We start from the raw sequence: 19,548 nt of genomic DNA, 5'->3' as shown, positions 1-19,548 counted from the left end.
CGTCTTATGTTTTTGACGTTTGTCAATTGGAATTGCTGCTGTAATTCAACTGATTTAAACAGTGGTGCAAATACAAGAGATTTTCATTATAGTATGATGATGATTTCCATTAAATAGTATTCAACGCAAGATCATTTCATAGAAAAGTGTTTATCTTTGTGTAATCAACACTAAATCACTTCAACTTTCAGTGTGACGTGACGAATTGAGTCAAGTGCAAACACATTTGAAGTAATCGTGCCATTTATTTACAGTGTATCACCTGAATCGTTACGTATTGAATGAAATAGTTTTATCAATTTCGTAACGTATTTTACAGCTAGTCTTGCTTACGTCAAATTTCGGTTGTTTACATTCTTCGGTTAATTGCTGAAATCTAGCGATTCTGAGCGTTTAAATTTCATCTATAATTATTCCAAAATATGGATCTAAACTCGACAGGCCCGCAAGATTTAAGGTATATTAAGCATTGATATTTGTAACGTCAACTTGAAATCGTTGTTTCTCCATAGTATAACATCTGCAAGATCAGTGAATCATGGAAATTTTAGTGAAGAACTTTCAGCAGAGCAGAACCCACAGCAGGAGTCTGTGACGATCGCAGGAGATGCACAGAACAATGAGATGCGCGGTGCACCTACCAATGGCAACAATTCTGCACCGGAACTAGTGAACCGCGAGTGGAAAGAAATAACCGCGGACTTTTTTGGGTGTGTCAAAGAATTGAACCTCGGCGAGCTGATTCACGATAATATGTTCGGACTCTTCGATGCCATGTCTGCTATCGAAATGATGGATCCGAAAATGGATGCTGGAATGTGCTGTAACAAGGAAACTACTCCGTTGAATTTTCAAACTGCTGTAGAGGTAGATAGTTTGGTTTTATTGGCCTGAACAAAAATTAGAATTGATTCACTTTATGTTTCAGAGCGGGCAAATGAAATTGGCCAATTTGGAACCACGCGAATGCATTGGGATAATTGATGCTATTTACTCCTGTATTGTTTCCTGGTTGGAGGGCCATTCGATGGCGCAAACAGTACTTACTTGTCTGTATCTACATCATCCAAATCAAATAGAGGACAAATTGATTAAAGCATTTTCATGGGCCGTGCACAAGATGGTTAATTTGATTCGGAATTTCATCTTGCGCGCTGGCGTGTACGAGGAAGAAGATTTTCAGCCGAGTACTTACGGGTTTGATTTGTGTATGGAGCTGACGGAAACCAAGGCGTGCAGTATGCTGAAAAGCGCCGAAGAAGATTGGATCAGGAAAATCAAGGAAGCGGAAGGCGAACGGGAAAAAGAGGAAATCAACGCTCTCGTTAGTCGGCTGAAATTTACACGGTTACTGCTGCAATGCTTGGTTGCACTTTACCCAACCAAGGTACGCTCGATTACATGAATTTTAGTACATGTTATAATGAGTTGATTTGTAGCAAAATTCTTCCTGGAATGTCTCTAGTTCGAATGCTAGCATGGTAACAGTAAATGTGTTTGTGTAATTTTTGTTTGATTTGAGACAGTTAAACTGAATTTAAATTTCCAGAATATTTCACCAACTAAAACGGAAATGATAGACATAGTGAAAACGCTCAACGGAGCACTGGAATTAACTCAAGTTATGGAGAAATCAATTGAGTACGGAACACAACCTGATCCGAATTGTAAGTTTTGTTTTGCATTTAATCTCTCTGTTGTGTGGGTTTTCAAACTATTTCTCCATCAGCTGATACTCCAAATCCCATGGGATTTTCTATGATGGTTAATCAGAGACTGCTGCCACCTACTTTTCCACGCTACACCAAGATTAAAGATCGTTCGGTTTGCATTCTTTATCTGGCGGAGTTTATCCAACGATTGAAGCATGCATGTAAGATTGTACATTGCACTAACTATCACAGCGCCCTGGTAAGTAGCGAACTGTTTTTTTTATTCGTTACTCATATTTGTACTTGTCAACAAAATCTTTGAGATAAATTACGACATGCTTTGACATTGTTTGCATTAAGTATCCTACATTGTCGCGGAATAAAATTGTAGTGAGTATTCCGCTGAATATTAAAAACATAAATAACATTCAATACTACAGAGATTAATAGATGTAACACTTTAAACAGTCGTTGTTCTCATGGAAACAATACTTTACTTAAGTAAAGTTTATACAGTCTTCACGTCACGTATTTCATTTAACTGTATGTGCTTGATTACGTAAAGATGCTGTTAAATATACCCGTCGAACGAGACGAGCATATTGGATGACATGGCATTGATACACAAAAAATGTGCCTCAAATCAAGAAAGACATAAAAGATAAGAAGCTCTCCATCAGAACTAACAAACGAAGAAGATCAGCAGAAGCAAGTCGACTCCAGTTATCTGCAAAATAACATGCGCTCACTGTGATAAGATTTAAAATGTAAAAAGCAATAACAATACAAAACAAAAAAAAAAAGATTCGCTGGGCTTTGTGACAATTATCCTGCTATTTCGTATCTACAGATATAAGTCGCATCTACATCTAATCTCGTAAAAAATAAAAATGCCGAAGCATGTGATTCAGCAAAATCCAGAAACGGTTACGGATACTCGTGGCATCGAATTTCTCACAAGTCACGATACGGTGCAAAAACTAAACAGCACCAAATGCCTGTAAGCAGAACCAGCAACAGCGACAATAACAACATTTTGATTACAGTTTTTGAGCCGGTTTGGAGAGCTTCTAGCATGACGCAGCAAAGCAATTTTTTATCAGGTTGGTAATTACCCTGATTGGGACCAGACTACCCAAAAACATCTAAATACTTGTTATAGTCAACATGATCGAGGAGGAATTCAAAACAACCAATTGGTTACGTTTGGAAGATTTTGCGATTGACGAAATATTTCGTGTTTCGAGCGCTAAAAGTAGGACGCTCTTCTACCGTTCATCCGACCTAACGATAAGAGATAATGCTGATTCAGCGACCTTTGCGTGCTTATCGAATCCCCAACGTATGTTTTATAAAAAGCGTATAAAAAGCGCCTCAGTTGCCCGCCGTCTTGTAAAGTAGCTGGAAGATGTTGTCCTATCTAGTGTTGATCGTGCTAGCAGCGCCGATCGTGTATCTGTTACTACTCTATCAATTCAGTTATTGGAAGCGGCATGGAATTCCTCAGCTTGGACCGTCATTGGCGTTTGGTGATATCGGTCAGCTCGTCCGGCAGCAGTACTGCATCGGGGAAATGTTCGGCAAACTGTACGAAAAGTGCAAACAGCTTCCATTCGTTGGAGTCTATGTTTCGTTTCGTCCGGCGCTGATGGTTAATGATACTGAGCTGATTAAGGACATAACGGTGCGTGACTTCGATCATTTTCATGATCGAGGACTTCATGTTAATGAGCAGAAAGATCCGCTGAGCGGTCATTTGTTTGCACTTGGTGGTGAAAAATGGAGAGATCATCGCGCAAAGTTAACACCTACCTTTACTTCTGGTCGGTTGAAGGAAATGTTTCCAATTATGTTGGAAATAGGACAGGTGTTGCAGGATCATGTTGGTAAACGTGTTCATACGGAGAAAGTACTGGAAATGCGGGAAGTGATGGCTCGTTTTACAACCGACGTTATAGCTTCGGTGGGATTTGGCATCAAAATCGATTCCATAAACGATAAAAACGAAACATTTCGAGAAATGGGCATTCGAGTGTTTGCACATACTTTGAAAAATATGTTGCGTTTAGGAAGCACAATTTTCACACCGAAGATGAACGCGATCTTTGGGTTTAAATTTGTAGATCAAGAAGTAGAAGATTTCATGATAAGTATAGTTCGAGACACTTTGGAATATCGAGAAAAAAATAACGTTATCAGGAAGGATATGATGCAGCTCTTGCTGCAGTTGCGGAATCGCGGCACAGTTTCCTATGATGAGCAGTGGGATGCCAGTCCTACTTCTGCAGCGAAACACATATCTTTGGAACAGGTTACGGCTCATGCCTTTGTGTTTTTTGTTGCCGCCTATGAAACCTCTTCAACAGCTATGTCTTTTTGCTTGTATCAGCTGGCTAAGAATCCCCACGTTCAGGAGAAAGTTCATGCAGAAATTGATAGAATTCTAGCAAAGAATCAAGGCAAGCTTACGTACAACACCCTGACGGAAATGAAATATTTAGAGGGTTGCATCGATGAAACCCTACGCATGTACCCTTCTTTGCCATTTTTGAACCGAGAATGTAATAAGGCTTATAAATTACCTGGAACGGATCACACAATTCCTAAGGGAACTCCCGTAATAATTCCTATAATGGGTATACATCGTGATCCAGATTTGTTTCCCGAGCCGGAAAAGTTTATCCCGGAACGATTCCAAGACGAACAGCTTTACACCAGTGATGCGTATCTGCCTTTCGGAATTGGACCTAGAATTTGTATTGGTATGAGAATGGGTAAGGTTCAAACGAAGGTTGGTTTGGCTATGTTACTGTCGAAGTTCAACTTCCGGTTGACTGATGAAAAGCAGAAGAATCAGGAACTACAGCTAGATCCGCGGTCGGTTATTTTGATGCCAGTTGGAGGCATTCATCTTGCCGTCACGGAAAGGGGTGTAAAAAATGCATGAAGTATTTTTATAAGATATTTTTGATACTAAGAAGATTGAAAGAATGCAATTTAAAAAAGTTCTTAACCTTCATGTTTCCAAATCTTGTGTGAAAGAAGTAGAATAGAATCGCAACGTTTTTTTCGCAATAAATATTCACTACAGTAATCGTTGACTGTTAAGATCTGTGTTGATTAGATAGAAGTTTGAATTCGAATCAAGATACTCCTGGGTTTTGTTTCTCACATAAGAGATTATTATTGGTTTGCCCACATGGGGGATTTTCTGTGGTGTGGTTGCATGAACTCAATGCATTACGAATCTCTGAAAATGTCGTGAGATCCCGAAACAAGCGGAGATTTGACAAAAATGAAACGGAGACTTGTCGATGTCTCAATTTCTTTGGAAGTATTCGCATGTTATTCGATAAAAAGAATCGCAAGTTCACAATCAAAGCACTACATGCCAACGCTCAAGATGGTCGAAATAGGAGTTCAAACCGGCAATCGAAAAGTTCGATGCGTACCAGCTGATCAACGATATTGTTACGTTGAGTTAAGCATCAGAACGTGCAACGACGTAGACAGGAGCAGTGGAAGTAAACCCAACACTCTCGAGAGAATATGCTACGAATCCCGGTGGCTGCCCATTCTTATTCAAGCTCACCGTGGAGATACGCTGTCCGTAGCATTTGGATGCTTCAAAACAATTCGATCCATAATTGCAATAGCAAGTCTACTCCGTATTACTGCGATTATCCTTGGACTACAAGCTTCGCCGTGTATCTGCTCACGTTCCCGGCTGCATCTCGCTTCATTTTATATACCCAGTTACTTCCGACTGTTCTTCTTCCTCGAGGCAGAGGTATCGATTCTCACGCGGAGTTATCTGCATGGCTCTTCATTTCCGCTCCCACGCTATCGAACTCTTGGATGTTCTGGTTTCCTTCATGTTTCAAGATTCCAATTCAGCATTTGCTCGTACCACATTTGGTCGATCATCGTAACGGTCTGGGGAATCCCCTTCGTTTTCCGATGCGACCGTCGATGATATTCCTCCTTATTAAAACCTTCAAACAATTAGTTACTGCTGGACTCCTCAAGTGTACATCAAAAGCACTATCATAACAACTTTCAATCATTCCAGGCACTGTTTCATCCGACTCATCATCCGAATCCAGAACTGTTGCATCGTCTTCATGCTTCTTCTCAAGTTGATGAGCATCTATCTACGTTGACTCCCCAAGTTACTTTGGTATTTCGATTCTCCGCACGGACTATTGCACTTTCGGTTCATGCTCTTGGAAGACATCATCTCGACTCATCGTTCTTCTACAATCGATAGTGGCGAAAGGAAGGAGATTCAATTAGTAATTTTCACATAAAACGGCTTCTCTCCAGTACTTTTCATTCAATTCAGCCTCGGCAAGCAAGCATCTGTTCATCTCCAACATACACACATGAAATTTTTTGCCGGGTCTCGGTAATTCATTGCCGAGAACGGCACCACTGAGTGGTCGGTTAAAAAAATAATGACAGCTGTCACATTTTTCCGTAAATACCCGATTTCCAAAATTTCAGTTAGGCTGAACCTTGATTTACGAAAAAATGTGACAGCTGTCATTTTTTTCTTAACCGAGCACTCAGTGGTGCCGTTCTCGGCAATAAATTACCGAGACCCGGCAAAAAATTTTAAGTGTGTAGTACGGTTTTTGCGTTCATCAGTTCCATTTGGAAATGGGTTGTAGGAAGCTGTACTCACTGTAACGGTCGATCATGGTCATGATCAAACGGTCACCGCGTGGAGTACTCACTTCAAACGAACCGGCCAAGCTCGTGTGAATCAGGTCCAACAAAACGGAAGATTTCATTTTAGATGCTTTCGGGAACGGCATTCTAGCAAGCTAGAAGATTTTTAGTTTAGAGGTTATGTTTAAAAATGTGAAAATCATGAAACATCAATATCTCAGAAACTACACAACCGATTTGAACAAAATTGGTCTCAAAAGAACGGGCTACTTACAAAACCCTTAAGTTTTGAATTTCATAAAGATTGAACTTGTGGTTCAAAAGTTATGAAAAGAAACGTGTTCTGAAGACTGTTCAATCTCACTCACGTTTCTCAGAGATGACTGAACCGATTTTCATAAAATCAGTGTCAAATGGAAGGTCTAATTGCCCCATAAGACCCTATTGATTTGTTTTGTAATCGGACAATTACTTTGCCTGTTATGTTTAAAAATGTGAAATCCAGCTATACAGAGGAACATATTCCGAAGACTACTTGGACTCACTCACTTTTCTCAGAGATGGCTGACCCGATTTCCACAAAATTAGTGTCAAATGAATGGTCTAGCTGCCTCAGAAGACCCTGTTGAATTTTACTGTAATCGAACTGTTACTTCGTCTGTAAGGTACCGAATTGTGAAAATCACGAAACTTCATTATCTCAGAAAGTACACAACCGATTTGATCAATAGTATTATCAGATGAACGGGCTAGTGAGGGGTTAACTGATGAATTATGATTGAACACGTGGTTTCAAAGTTTGGCTGCTCTACACGTTCCCATTTCATTTGATTATAATCGATTTTAAGCAACCGTTATGTATTGAATTGTTAATAAAACAACGGAAGTCTATTATCTCAAAGATTACATGACTTATTTGAACATAACTAGTGTCATACGAACAAGTCATCTCTCAAACTTACAAATAACAAACTTCATAACAATTTGATATGTGGCTCAAAAGTTATGAAAAGAAGAGAAATTCAAAGACTATTTAAAACTATACCTGCTTTGATTGATATATGTGGCCTCAACATAATTTAAATGTGGTGTCGTACTATTTGAACGTTCCAAGTTCATTGATTCCTTGCGGTTTGTTTGAAGTCTGCAAATGCACGACGAATCGGCCATAGGATATGATCATAGTCAAATAACAAATCTTTTGAAATGATTGGTTTTATCGAAATGACAACATCCTCGTCTTTTGGCTTCTGTACATCGCCTTAATTCTGAATATATTCATATTGGGTGGTATTCTGTCATTATCAGCAGACTTTCTGGCATCAATCTGACACCGGAAATACCCATATTGGGAGGTATTTTTGGTTGTTTTCCAGAAACTAAAAGTGGTCGTCTTCAAATTCAAAATAGTGTCCAGGGTCAATGTTTGGTTTCTATGCATCATCACGTTTACGGAAATATCCATATTGAGTATCATTCGGTCATTTCCGACTGTTGCCTATAAGTTGTCATTTAGCAATTCAAAATGGTGCCTGAGGTCAATTGTCAGCTCCTTGCATCATTCTGGTTCCAGAGATACTCATATTGGATAGTATTTGTTTATTTTAGGCTGTTTTTCACAAACCGGTAGTCGCCATCTTGGATTTCAAAATGGTATTTAGGATACTGGTTAAAGAAAAACTCATATTGGGTGATATTTGGTCACTTTGGACTGTTTTTCAGAAGCCGAAAGTCGTCATTTTGGACTTTATTATTGCCTGTGAAATCAATTTCTGGCATCTGGGCGTAATTCTGGTTCCGAAAACATTCATATTGAATGGTATTTGGTCATTTCCGGTTGTTTGCCAGACACCGGAAGTCACCATCTTAAAATTCAAGATTGTGTCTGTGATCAATTTTTAGCTTCTGTGCATCTTTCTGGTTCCAGAAGCTGGATAGATAAAATGAAGAACAATTTTGTAATACGCTAGTTATCACTCTAATTTCATTGCTAAGCGGTAAAATTGATAAAAAGTTTCAATGACAAATTTACGCGAACAATGAACCAATTACATGCGAGCATTCCTAGCACAGACAACGTGAATAGACACCATCCGTTCCCTGTAATATTCTCCGTATCAATACGAAATAAAAATTGACAGAGTCTCTCCGTCCCAATAGGTTCATTTATTTTTGCTTCCATGAGCTTAGACTAATATGATGTCTCGAAGGTAAAAGTTTTCCGAAAAGTTTGAAGCAATATCAATATCGAAATTGAGCGGGGGCCTAGTGTGGTTGGTAACGTCTCCGTCAACCACGCTCGACGCCTGGGTTCGAATCCCACCGCCGACATAGGTGTCGATGGTTGTGAGGTGGCGTGATCCACTCACAACCAACCCAACTGGTCTAGATTCAATCCTAGCCGACACCGGGAAATTTTCTGAGGCGAAAAATCTCTGGGATCACGCCTTCCATCGCATGAGGAAGTAAAGCCGTTGGCGCCGGTCCGTTAATAAACGGGTCGTGAGTTAGGGTCCTGGGTGTGGAGTCGCCTCCCTGGGCGTCGGTGATTGGCCACAACAGTGGCGGAACTAGACCGACGGAAAATAAACGAGAATAAAAAAAAAAAAATATCAATATCGAAATAAAAATTGACAGAGTCTCCCCGTCCCAAAAGGTTAATTTATTTTTGCTTCCATGAGCTTAGACTAATATGATGTCTCGAAGGTAAAAGTTTTTCGAAAAGTTTGAAGCAATCCTTATTCTTGAACAATTTCTAAACCTGCTTTCAGAACCTAATAAAAACTGATGTCTTAAAAGAAAACATGCCGGTAAAAGCAATAGTACCAGTGAAGTATAGAACCGCAGGTCTCTCGTCGTCTATGATTGCAGCGGTACTCTTCTATTCGTACATTTCAGCGGTACACTTCTATTCGTACTGCAGCGGTACTATTCGTATGCAGTGGTATACTTTTTTTTCGTACATTTCTATTCGTGTGCAATCGAGGAAAAACTGCAATGCTGCTGCTGATGGTGATTGGAAGTTTATCTCATAAATATGATTACCATAAATTACTCAATAAGAATTGTAAAGTTTTGCAACGGATATTTATTTAATTTTATCTTCGGTATTCACTAAATAATCGTGACCGGATAGTACCGAATGAGTAAATTCCCAAATATACACATTTATAGAAAAGTAAGAGCCGGCGAATGCTTGTGAATTTTTGGTTTATTTACTAAGATTCATTGTTCAAATTGTTAGATGATATATTATTATTCTAAGCTTTACCATAATAAACGTATATATGCTGTCTTCGTAATACAGCGAATGTAGTTGTAAGCAAAAAAAAATTGTTAAGCAAAAAACAAAAATGGAATTGTTGATTGCTACGAATTTTTGCTGGAACTTGTTATTAATTTTGTTTAACATATCTTCTTATGTTTGCCAATTAATAAACCCTTGTGAGAGCTTCCATATTATTTTGAAAGTAAGATCCATATTAAAGGTTTGATATAATCTGAGTTAAATAAGACAAAACCATTTATTATAGTAACGTAAGTATTATTGAATTTGGTTTTCGTGGATATAGAGTTTATTCTGACGCTGAGGCATTACGATAAATTCTTGGTGCTTCTTCAACAAGCACGATTTGCTTGGGCCTGCCAAAAAAAAAAAAAAAAATACTACAGGCATAATACTGCCAAATATAAACGATATTCTTTCGAGTGTTGTTGAATATATTTCAAAAATTGATTTCCAGGGGAGGCTGAAAATAAAAATACGTACAGTCGCTGAGCAAACACATTGATTCTGTCTGCAGACTCTTTATATTTTGTAACAAAAAACCCCCAATTACAGTGTTTAGTCCCACGTCACCATCACATACAACCTTAGGGCTGTATTCCTTGTAGTATTTCGAAGTTACATTGGGAGTTGCATTTGCTTCATTGCAACAATGTGTGCTGCTTGGGATATCTCCAAACGCTCACATCCTACAGAATTGATAGCTTTAACAACCAGTCTCAGACGGACGTCATTTACACAGACCTATCATCTGCCTTTTTTTCAACTTGAACCACCGAACCGCCGTGGTCGTGTCGCGTAGTCCACTGACTTTTAAATACAACTTGTCGAATACACTTTTGCGACGCACAAACCGAGTCAAGGACTTAGGAGTATTGCTCGCCTCAAAGCTAACTTTCGAAGCTTCAGCACAATATCCGGTCTCCAGCGCCATTTCAATGCTACATGCTACATGCTTTGATTTCGACACCAGCCGCGAGATGCTGAAGACCCGCTTCTTGATTTCAGCACATAATTTTTAGTGTAAGGAAATCATTTGGGCTACAAGGTCTGTTGATGTTTTTTTTTAAACAAACGGATGCACAGTGGGGCGACTCCATACAAAGGCTGGCCAAGCAAAAAAAAGTGTCGAGAAATGCGACAAAAACTTGGTATTTACATAATTTTGGGGCGCTGAACACAAATTTGGCATTCATTTTTTGTTTGGGGCCGTCCATAAAGCACGAAAGCCAATTTTAATATTTTTTTGGCCCTTTTTTCCTTTTTTATAGAATTATATGATCTTTGACCACAAGTAGTACCACCGGGCGTCCTTTCCATTGAAAAAAAAAAGTAATTTATGGACGACCCCTCGAACTAAACAAATTTTGCCTAAATATATATATTTTTTAAATAAACTAAAACAACATAAGTAATACAAACTAATTACAAATTGAAAAAACCACCAACAGCATCATCATCTTTCGCTGTGATCGCTTAAATCTCGTGTTGAATTGTTTCCAGAAAATTTGAAGTTCATTATACTTATCAGCAGGAAAAATGTCTTTCGCTGCTATTTTCATTTCTTCTAGTAATTTTCGATGTTTCATTGTTTCATATATATGTTATCTTCCAATTCCGGTTTCTATGGTTGAAAGAGGACATTTAAATACATGTATAACACCATGAATTGACAACTTACTAGACATTGAATAAGATGGTGCCGCTGAAGTTGAAGGCTCCATAATCAAATTCAACGAATTTATAAATTTGAAAACTAAGACACTGGAATGACACAACGTTCTAAATGAATACGAAAAGATGCGGAGGGCGACGACTGTTCTTTGTTTTTTTCTCATAAAGCAAAATGTGTGCTTTACTTTTGTATGCAAACGAGTGTGAAGCAAAAGCAATCTTCAAACGGGCTATTGTTGGCCGGAGTATGATAGTATGAATTTGCTGCTAATATTTGACACTTCAATCAGTTTAACGAATTTCATGATCATAAATTGAAAAGGGCTGAATGTTTTTAGTATTGTTTTAAATTTGCAGAAAGTGATAAAGTTTGAGATAATTAAAATTTCAGATTTTTTTACTGTTTTCTTGTTTAACACTTATTTTATAACTTTTCATTGATAAATTTTGTGATTTTTGCCCAAATTTATATTTTATCCTTACGGATTGAGTACGATATCATAAATTTTCATTAATGGGGTATCATGGTTATGACTAAAATTAATCCTGGATGAAATTTCAACTTCAAAAATAAAAACTAAAAAAATCTGCTATCGCCTTTTCAACTAAAGTGACAATTTGCGCGGTTTTGCGCAGCAGCGGACAGTATGCATTTGAAAGCTTACGTTTTTACCAAAATTTTGAATCTAGTCACAACCGTGGCAAACTGCAGCAACTAAACTTTTAAGCTACTTTTCTACAAAAAAATCACGTTTTTTTTAATTTTTTCTAGTGTCAGGCCTACTATGACCAAATTTTACAATATCAAATGAAAAGGGTTTGTTTTGCACAATATTTGTAACAACTTTTCCTTTGACGTCAAAAAAATCCAAGCTATCATTGAAGCTACAGAGCGTTTCAAAGTAATGTTCTTTTTTTCAAGAAAAAGACAAAAACCGTCAGTTCGCCAAGCTTTGAAAAGTCATAAAAAATTCAGATTTTATGATATTGCGTCCAAATTTTGAATGCTTAGCATATGAGCACTGACCCCAGAGTCTAGGCACCAGAAATCGTCATTGTTATCACCACAAGTAGTAATGCAAAATTCACAATCTTAACAAAACTTTTGCTTTCTGCAACTTTTCGTACTTCGGAGTATCATGCTTCTTTACTTGATATGCAGCGATCCCCACGCGATCGCGACGAAGTTGCCTCAGCAGTTTGCAAAAGTGACACACTTTCGGTTTCCCACCTTCTCAACCGGAGTATTCCCATCACGAGTACTGTTGCTTCACACAGCTATGTACTTCGCTTCACATGTTAATAGTGACTAGAGATACTCAGAGAGAGAGAGAGAAAGAGAGAAAGAGAGAGAAAGAGAGAGAGAGAGAGAGAGAGAGCGATAAGCGATGAAAAAAACAATTGTAACAGGGGGTCACCCTGTACACACTAAAATTTACCCGGCGAAACCCTTACAGGGCGGCAAGATACCTCTAGCGGACTTTCGGATTTTTGCTAGAACACAGGAGAAAAAAAACAAAATAAACACTTATCGCGATTTATTCCTAATTTCCTCTTGCTGTCGGTTGCGAAACCCACGTCAAGCTTCAATTCAATGATCGTATTTGGTTCACACAGAACACAGCACTCAACTCACGGGCCAACGGGACAACCTTCGTGGATCTTACCAAAGCGGAACAATCTTCGCTCCTACGGGACACAAACTGTCCAAATAAAACAGTTAAAACGCGCACTTTTATAACGAACACAAACGACGCGTGTCACTCGTACCGTGATCGAGGCTAAACTCAATATGGCAACTAGGTTTCACACGTCAGAGGTGCCAGATCTCTTCTCAGAGCGCAATATTGACTAACTTTTTCATTCGACTCGTATAACTGATTTTGAAGGTGGAAGTGCTGGGAAACAGTTAAGTGCATCACAAAAACCGTTAAGGTGTTAAATTTTATATTTAGGTTCAATTTATATACTTTCACTATAATTGATCATTATTTTGTTGACCATACAAAAGGTTTGTGAACCACTTGTTTAAAATCACTGTAATAAAGCAATTTTAGTGCATTCCCAATTCATTGTTTAGTAATATAATACGAAAAACGTGTGAGAATAAAAATATTTTTTATCGTACCTGATTGCAATACCTCTCAATGTGTTACCTTTCTTGTTCGTTTGGCTTGGATTTTGACATGTTCGTTTGGCTCACAACATTCTCTTCGCATATCTCTCCATCTGAGTATTGCTAATAGTGACACGGTGGTTTCAGCCTATAGTTCCGAGACACTGTTCCGCCTTGCATAACGTACATCCCACGCGTATCTACTCGATGACCGCCTTTCGTTGAGATCGAACGCTTATTCCGCACCCGTGTGACCAACGAACTTTGGGTTGCCGGTTACAAAATACTGTAATATTGGTCTCGTGTCCCTTACCAGGTTCATCAAACACCCGATGGCGAGTCTTCGAATGGCTTCACTAGCATCGACGGGGACGTAATTAACAAGATCAAAAATGGATGACCTGCGTTTTTTTAATTCTTGTCTGCATTCACGACTATCTAGAACCTAGAATTTCATCTTTTCTCCAATTGGTTCCCAGATGGCCCAATTTTCGTTCCGTAAGCCGCTCTATTCCGAGAAAACTTGATGTAGTGTAGACACGTTACCAACTGAGAGTTACCAGTAGCACTATAATCCTTTCGAGTGAAAATACTACAAGGTATACAGCCCTGGGGGTTGTATGAAATGGTGACGTAGGACTAAATATATAATATATGCTAAACTAAATATTATTATATGCTGCGCTAAACTGTTCATAGGTAACACTACCGATTATTTTTGAAAGTCGTTATTTTAAAACTAACGATGCATGAATACATGAAAATTTTACACTAGTAGTAGTTGCGAAAATTCTCATAACTCTTATCTTCAAGCATCTATAGTTCTGAAAAGAACAGATTCCATAATATTCAGTTAGAAATTCGTTCTACAGAACGCTGATAATCGCACCATGAATATTTTGTTGGCCGCGCATAAAACTTGCTCTCCGCTGTGCCCTCCAGTAGCTGTGCCAGCAAAATATCCTGCAGCGAACGATGGTAACTGTTGCTGCCGTATGCAAAATAAAGGTGTAACATGCTCCGCAGTGCCTGGAAGTTGACTCGTATGCAGCTCTCGTTTCTCAATGTCGCGTACCTTTAACAGCTGCACTGCTCTCGCTTATGTGTAACAAACTAAACTGAAGCTGAATTTTCTACACGCAGTCTTTTGTATCGAGTTCAGCTTAGATTTTTGCAATTAAGACGTAGCTACGTAGCTTCGAGAAAGAGGAACAAACCAAAACACCTTCGATACTACTGAGTGATTTTCATAAGCATCAAAAGAAAGTTTTTGCTTTCCCGATGCGCAAATCACTCTGGTTCTTAGATTAACTAATTTTCGTTTCTAAGATTTGACTGATAACGGTGTTCGAGTGAACACAAACAAACAATTAAACCGGAAAATCACTCAATTTAGCAGTGAAAATTCTTGAAATGAGGGTTATGTCTTGTTGTGATAAACTATTCATAGGCAACACTACCTTTTATCTTTGGTGCGCCCTGGTCGTTATTGTAAAAATGATTATTGAGAAATAGATGGACATTCCACACTAGGAGTAGTTGTGAAAATTCTCGTAACTCTTGTCTTCAAGCATTTATAGTTCTAAAAAGAACCGATTCGATAATCTTCAGCTCGAAATGTATGCTACAGAACGCTGATAATCACACCACCACCGGTAGCATCGATTATTTTGTTGGCCGCGTAGAAAATTTGCTGTCCGCTGTGCCCTCCAGCAGGTGTGCCAGCAAAATATCCTGCAGCGTACGATGGTTATTGTTGCTGCCGTGTGCAGAATACAGGTAACATGCTCCGCGGTGCCTGGAAGTCGACTCGTATGCAGCTCTCGTTCTCAATGTCGCAAAGCTTTAATAGCTGCACCGCACTCGCTATTGTGGAACAAACTAAACTGAAGCTGAATTTTCCACACGCAGTCTTTTGTACCGAGTTCAGCGTAGATTTTTACCATTAAGGCGTGGCCACGCAGCTTAGACGAAGACAAACAAACCAAAACACTTTGTTGAGTCAAAATATGTAGGCGGTGGAATTTATTTCGTCCATGTTATTGTTATCTGTGCTTGGGAAGCAAGCCAAGAACTAGGGAAATGTATGGGAAAGCTTGACCTTGGAACTTTTCACCTTTTTCCACCATTAAGCAGTAAAGCAACAATGTTGAACATAATATCAAAAAATTGTTACACATTTTATCTATCCACCGACATATAAATGACTAAGATGCATTAAGTCGTTCGCTTGCTATAACCGTTTGAAATCTGACGCAACATTTACCAGTTTCATTTTCATTTTCACGAAATGTAATCTAGTATAGAAAACAAAGACGTAGTCCTACGTCAAAAATCTAAAAAGAAAAAAATTTTCCTTATAGAACGTTCTCGCGGTGGTCCAAAAACCTATTGCAGGCCCGGATTTACGAAGGGCAATGCCTTGGGCCCCCGACTCGAGGGTCCCCCTTAGTCCTGGGCCTAACATGATAGACGGGAAGACAGAGTGAAAACCTTTTTTTTGCTCGTCACCTTCCACACTGAAATAATCTCCCCTATTCATATTATATGGGAGTGTTATAAATTTGCACTATTAGAACTTCCAATTAAAACGATGTGATCGGAAATGTGTCATGCATTCTTCATAGGATCGTCTGATAGACTCTCATTACTACCAAGCTTTTAAAATAGATAAGAAAATCCTTTAAAAACTAACGAACAAATAATTCATTAGACTCATTGGAAATGCCATAGTTTATATCTTGGCATATAATAACAATTTCATCGGAAAAACTCATGCATTTCGTGTTATTATCCTATAGAAATAACTTCACTAAAGGGACTGTTTCTTTCATATGATATGTACATGAAAACAAATCGAAGTGCTTTTTTTTATAAAGGATACAAGAATTTATTATAAAAATAATATTTATTTTAAGAAATTTGTACTTGATTGTTGACTGTCCTATAAATCCTATAATTCTATAAATTAAAGCAAAAATGAATTACGTCGGTCAGTGGCAATCACAACTTTCGAGAGATTTCACTACCGACTTCCTGACAAATGATTAATAAAAAAGAAATTACCGGTTCAACGTTGGCCACTTGATCCGAGTTCCAATGGTCTGTTCGTTGTTTGCCCTACGATTATATAAGTGCCAATTTCTTCGGTGTGATCTATAGTTGTGAATATCTATGTAAGTTTTAACTCAAATAAAGTAAAAAAAAATAACTTACCCATTGGAGATAAGAAAATATCCTTCCAATCGCTCAATAAGACGCCGTCTTCTCGTGGTGTAGCCATTTTGAATAACAATCTGGATTATTCGATACCAAATCCAAACGTCAAAACAAAACTTCACAAGCTAAACTGACAAAAAGTCACAGCGACATGTGTTTTTAATGGATTTATCAATAAGATTTATATGTTGGTTTCGATACATGACGGTTTTATATACCTACTTTATGAAATGTATTCCGCAATGTTACCTGTAAATTTAAATTTTTACGGCACATGCTAGACGTAAATGAATTTCAAATAAAATGGATGTTTAAATCCGATAATTATTATTCCATTGTGCGATTCGTTAAAATTATTGTATCACATTTAATTTACAAATGGATGGAATCATATAAAATTAGGAGACCGTTTGGTACGTTAAATTCATTGGACAAATTTAATAGAGAATATATGTCGACTTGTTTCAGTGCAGCGAAGCGTTAAGCCATCTAGCAATTTTGAAATTTTGTTGCCTCTAAATGTTTTAAGAACGAAGGGCCATACGAAAATATCTACCCCGGCTCCCCAGCACACGGATGTTTAAAATCACTGTGGAGGTGAAGAATGTACTACAAGCTGACGTTATTCTACGGCGATTACAAAGGCCAAAGCATTTTTTAATAACAAAGCTAATTTTTTTGCCAACGATTTTTTTATTCTGAGAATGAAAGCACTTCTTCGCACTCTTTTTCCGTCTAAGTTCGATTGCACTAAATTTAATAATAATCTATAGTTTAATTTTGTTTTCTAATCTTTCTGTGCACATAGAACTTCTTCATGGACTTCAGCAAGAAGTACGTGCCCTGCCTGTTGTCACGGCGTATTCTGCAAGCCTTGTATTTACCATCGCACGATATGGTTTTCGGGACCAAGAAGCTAACCGAAGTCTTGAAAGAATCCGCCAAAGCATTCATTGCACCACCCGTTCTACTGCCTGACAATCCTCTTTTTAACAATCCCGCTGTAAGTATCTCCTACAAGACCACATAGAACGAGTATCAATAACTCTCCTTTCTGTTTTAAAGGCTTGCAATTGCGTGGACTCTTTCTTCGCCTACAATGAGCACACGTTTTGCGTACTGTTCGAAATTTGCGGCTACAATCGGGCCAGACAACGAGATAAATTAGGTATTATGCTGTCCAACTTTGCCAATCTGCAGGATGAAGCTGAACGAGTCGACGCCTATCTGCACTCACTTTCGATGAAAAACGAAAACCCTCGGCAACATCTAGCTTGCTTCGGAACGTGGGTACTGTATCACTGTTTGCGCGCGATGTCGTTCTTCCTGCTCTCGGGACTGGAGTTGGAACTATACTCAGTGCATGAGTATCTCTACATTTTCTGGTATCTGTATCAGTTCCTGTTCGGCTGGATTGTCTCAGCCTTGACTCGTGCCGATACATTCTTGGTAGAACAGGATTACGTCCCGGACCCGAAAGGGGCTAAAGGAAATCAGAAAAAGCCAAAAGTGAAAAAACGAAAGGGAAAAACCGACGCCAAAGAAAACATCTTCTATCAAGCAATGCAGCATATGTGTGGAGGTTATTATAAGGCACTTGGTGGTTTCATAGGCGAAGAACGAATTCCAGAGCCGCTTCCTATGTTCGATAACGAAAAGGTTCGCTTTGAGCATCGATTCGCGCCTTTCGCAACTCTATCAACGCCTCCTCCGATGGCGTACGCTGATTTCAAGCTAATGAAATCGTATATGCTCAAATCTCCGGCAGAAGAACTTTACTCATCGGCTGCCAAGCATTTTCACGATGCTCGTGTATTGTTGGAATCGTATCCTAATCCGGATGAAGAGGTGAGTAACTTTCAAGATTGCAGATGTGTTATTTTATTTAACACTGTGTCTCGGTTCGTTTCAGTGGCACGAGATAGTAAAGGTAGCCAAAATGAATTTCGTGATGATGAATCTGCTGGCTAGTGGGTTGAATCGACAGTCGAAGGCACCACCAGAGTTTGATTTCTCATGTCATCGGTATTTTCCTATCATTAAGCATAAAAAATAGGATATTAGTTTCAATTAAATGTTTGTCTTCGTGTGATTATCTTGTCTTAGTCATGTAAGGGGCATACTGGCAGTGAGCTGTATTTGCAATAAACTTTTCGAAAGTAAAGTTCACTGATATACCTAGATGCTTATTTTTTGAGTTTATTATACGATTACATTCATTCCCATTTAGCAGTAAATGGCTGCATATAGCGTTGGGTTCTCATGCGTTAGTAAACTTGTATTCCCAATTGGGAATGTCTTAGAATGGCGTCTGGTTTTTGTATTAGAAGTGGTTGACTATGATCTTAGTAGGGGGATGGGGGTAAGACGGACAGGGTGGGTAAAACGGACATGTGACTTGTTCCAACGCTTAACGTTTTTTTTTTGTAAAATTGCCCCGACCACCTTTTCACCAAGTTAGTTGATGTCGAACTACCTTTCCAATGTTTACATCTGTCAAATGTGCAGAAAATTAACGAATTTTGAAAATAGGCTACGAGTTCGCGTGCGAAGGTAATTTTTGCATGTCCGAAAATAAGATTTTTCTCCTCAATTTCCCTTTTTATTTTTCGGTGTTGGTCCTTTTTCCGGTTATTTAAAGCATACCTGACCTATACGTGAAGAGATACAGGTAAAGTATGTTATTATTGAAAAACTATGAGTGTTTGACAATTTTGTGTACTGGTGGTAAGATGGACAGTGTTTATAGTATTATTTCCATCAAATTAAGGTGTGCCTCGATTGCACCCGTCAAACGTGCGCCGAAAGTCAACTGGCCGCTGTTAGACACGAAGTAGACTGTGAAATGTCGGTTCGTGCTACCGCGATAAAATAACAGCATCCCTATGACCACTTCGAAGAAGCGGATTGCATAAACTGAATTTTGT

General features: G+C 38.6%; 2 protein-coding genes across 5 annotated transcripts; both read left to right on the top strand.

Moving 5' to 3' along the window:
* Nucleotides 1–323: 323 nt before the first annotated feature.
* Nucleotides 324–18,784, top strand: LOC129722209 (N-alpha-acetyltransferase 35, NatC auxiliary subunit). Of its 4 annotated transcripts, none has more exons than XM_055675500.1 (9): nucleotides 324–457; nucleotides 513–867; nucleotides 929–1,387; nucleotides 1,440–1,481; nucleotides 1,550–1,667; nucleotides 1,730–1,911; nucleotides 17,430–17,624; nucleotides 17,687–18,469; nucleotides 18,534–18,784. In XM_055675500.1, the coding sequence occupies exons 1-9, from the start codon at nucleotides 423–425 to the stop codon at nucleotides 18,675–18,677; spliced, it is 2,313 nt and encodes a 770-aa protein (XP_055531475.1). In that variant the 5' UTR covers nucleotides 324–422; the 3' UTR covers nucleotides 18,678–18,784. The 4 variants fall into 4 exon arrangements, with proteins under 4 accessions (XP_055531475.1, XP_055531474.1, XP_055531473.1 ...); XM_055675499.1 differs by having other exon boundaries at nucleotides 1,440–1,487; XM_055675498.1 differs by having other exon boundaries at nucleotides 1,440–1,493.
* LOC129722210 (probable cytochrome P450 6d5) lies at nucleotides 1,961–4,775 on the top strand. The gene has a single exon (XM_055675502.1). The coding sequence runs from the start codon at nucleotides 3,061–3,063 to the stop codon at nucleotides 4,597–4,599; it is 1,539 nt and encodes a 512-aa protein (XP_055531477.1). The 5' UTR covers nucleotides 1,961–3,060; the 3' UTR covers nucleotides 4,600–4,775.
* Nucleotides 18,785–19,548: the final 764 nt, after the last annotated feature.

Source organism: Wyeomyia smithii, chromosome 2 (genome assembly GCF_029784165.1).
Source record: "Wyeomyia smithii strain HCP4-BCI-WySm-NY-G18 chromosome 2, ASM2978416v1, whole genome shotgun sequence".
NCBI classification, from domain to species: Eukaryota; Metazoa; Arthropoda; class Insecta; order Diptera; family Culicidae; genus Wyeomyia; species Wyeomyia smithii.
The sequence above is the reverse complement of the archived record's forward strand: the minus strand, read 5'-3'. Positions and strand labels throughout refer to the sequence as shown.

What these genes read in the sequence shown, in the direction of transcription:
- LOC129722209 (XM_055675498.1), top strand. Translation starts at nt 423, where the DNA reads ATGGATCTAAACTCGACAGGCCCGCAAGATTTAAG. An exon ending in ACAGGCCCGCAAGATTTAAG is followed by an intron (nt 458 to 512) that starts GTATATTAAGCA and finishes GTTTCTCCATAG; the next exon opens with TATAACATCTGCAAGATCAG. An exon ending in AACACAACCTGATCCGAATT is followed by an intron (nt 1,668 to 1,729) that starts GTAAGTTTTGTT and finishes TTTCTCCATCAG; the next exon opens with CTGATACTCCAAATCCCATG.
- LOC129722210 (XM_055675502.1), top strand. Translation starts at nt 3,061, where the DNA reads ATGTTGTCCTATCTAGTGTTGATCGTGCTAGCAGCGCCGATCGTGTAT.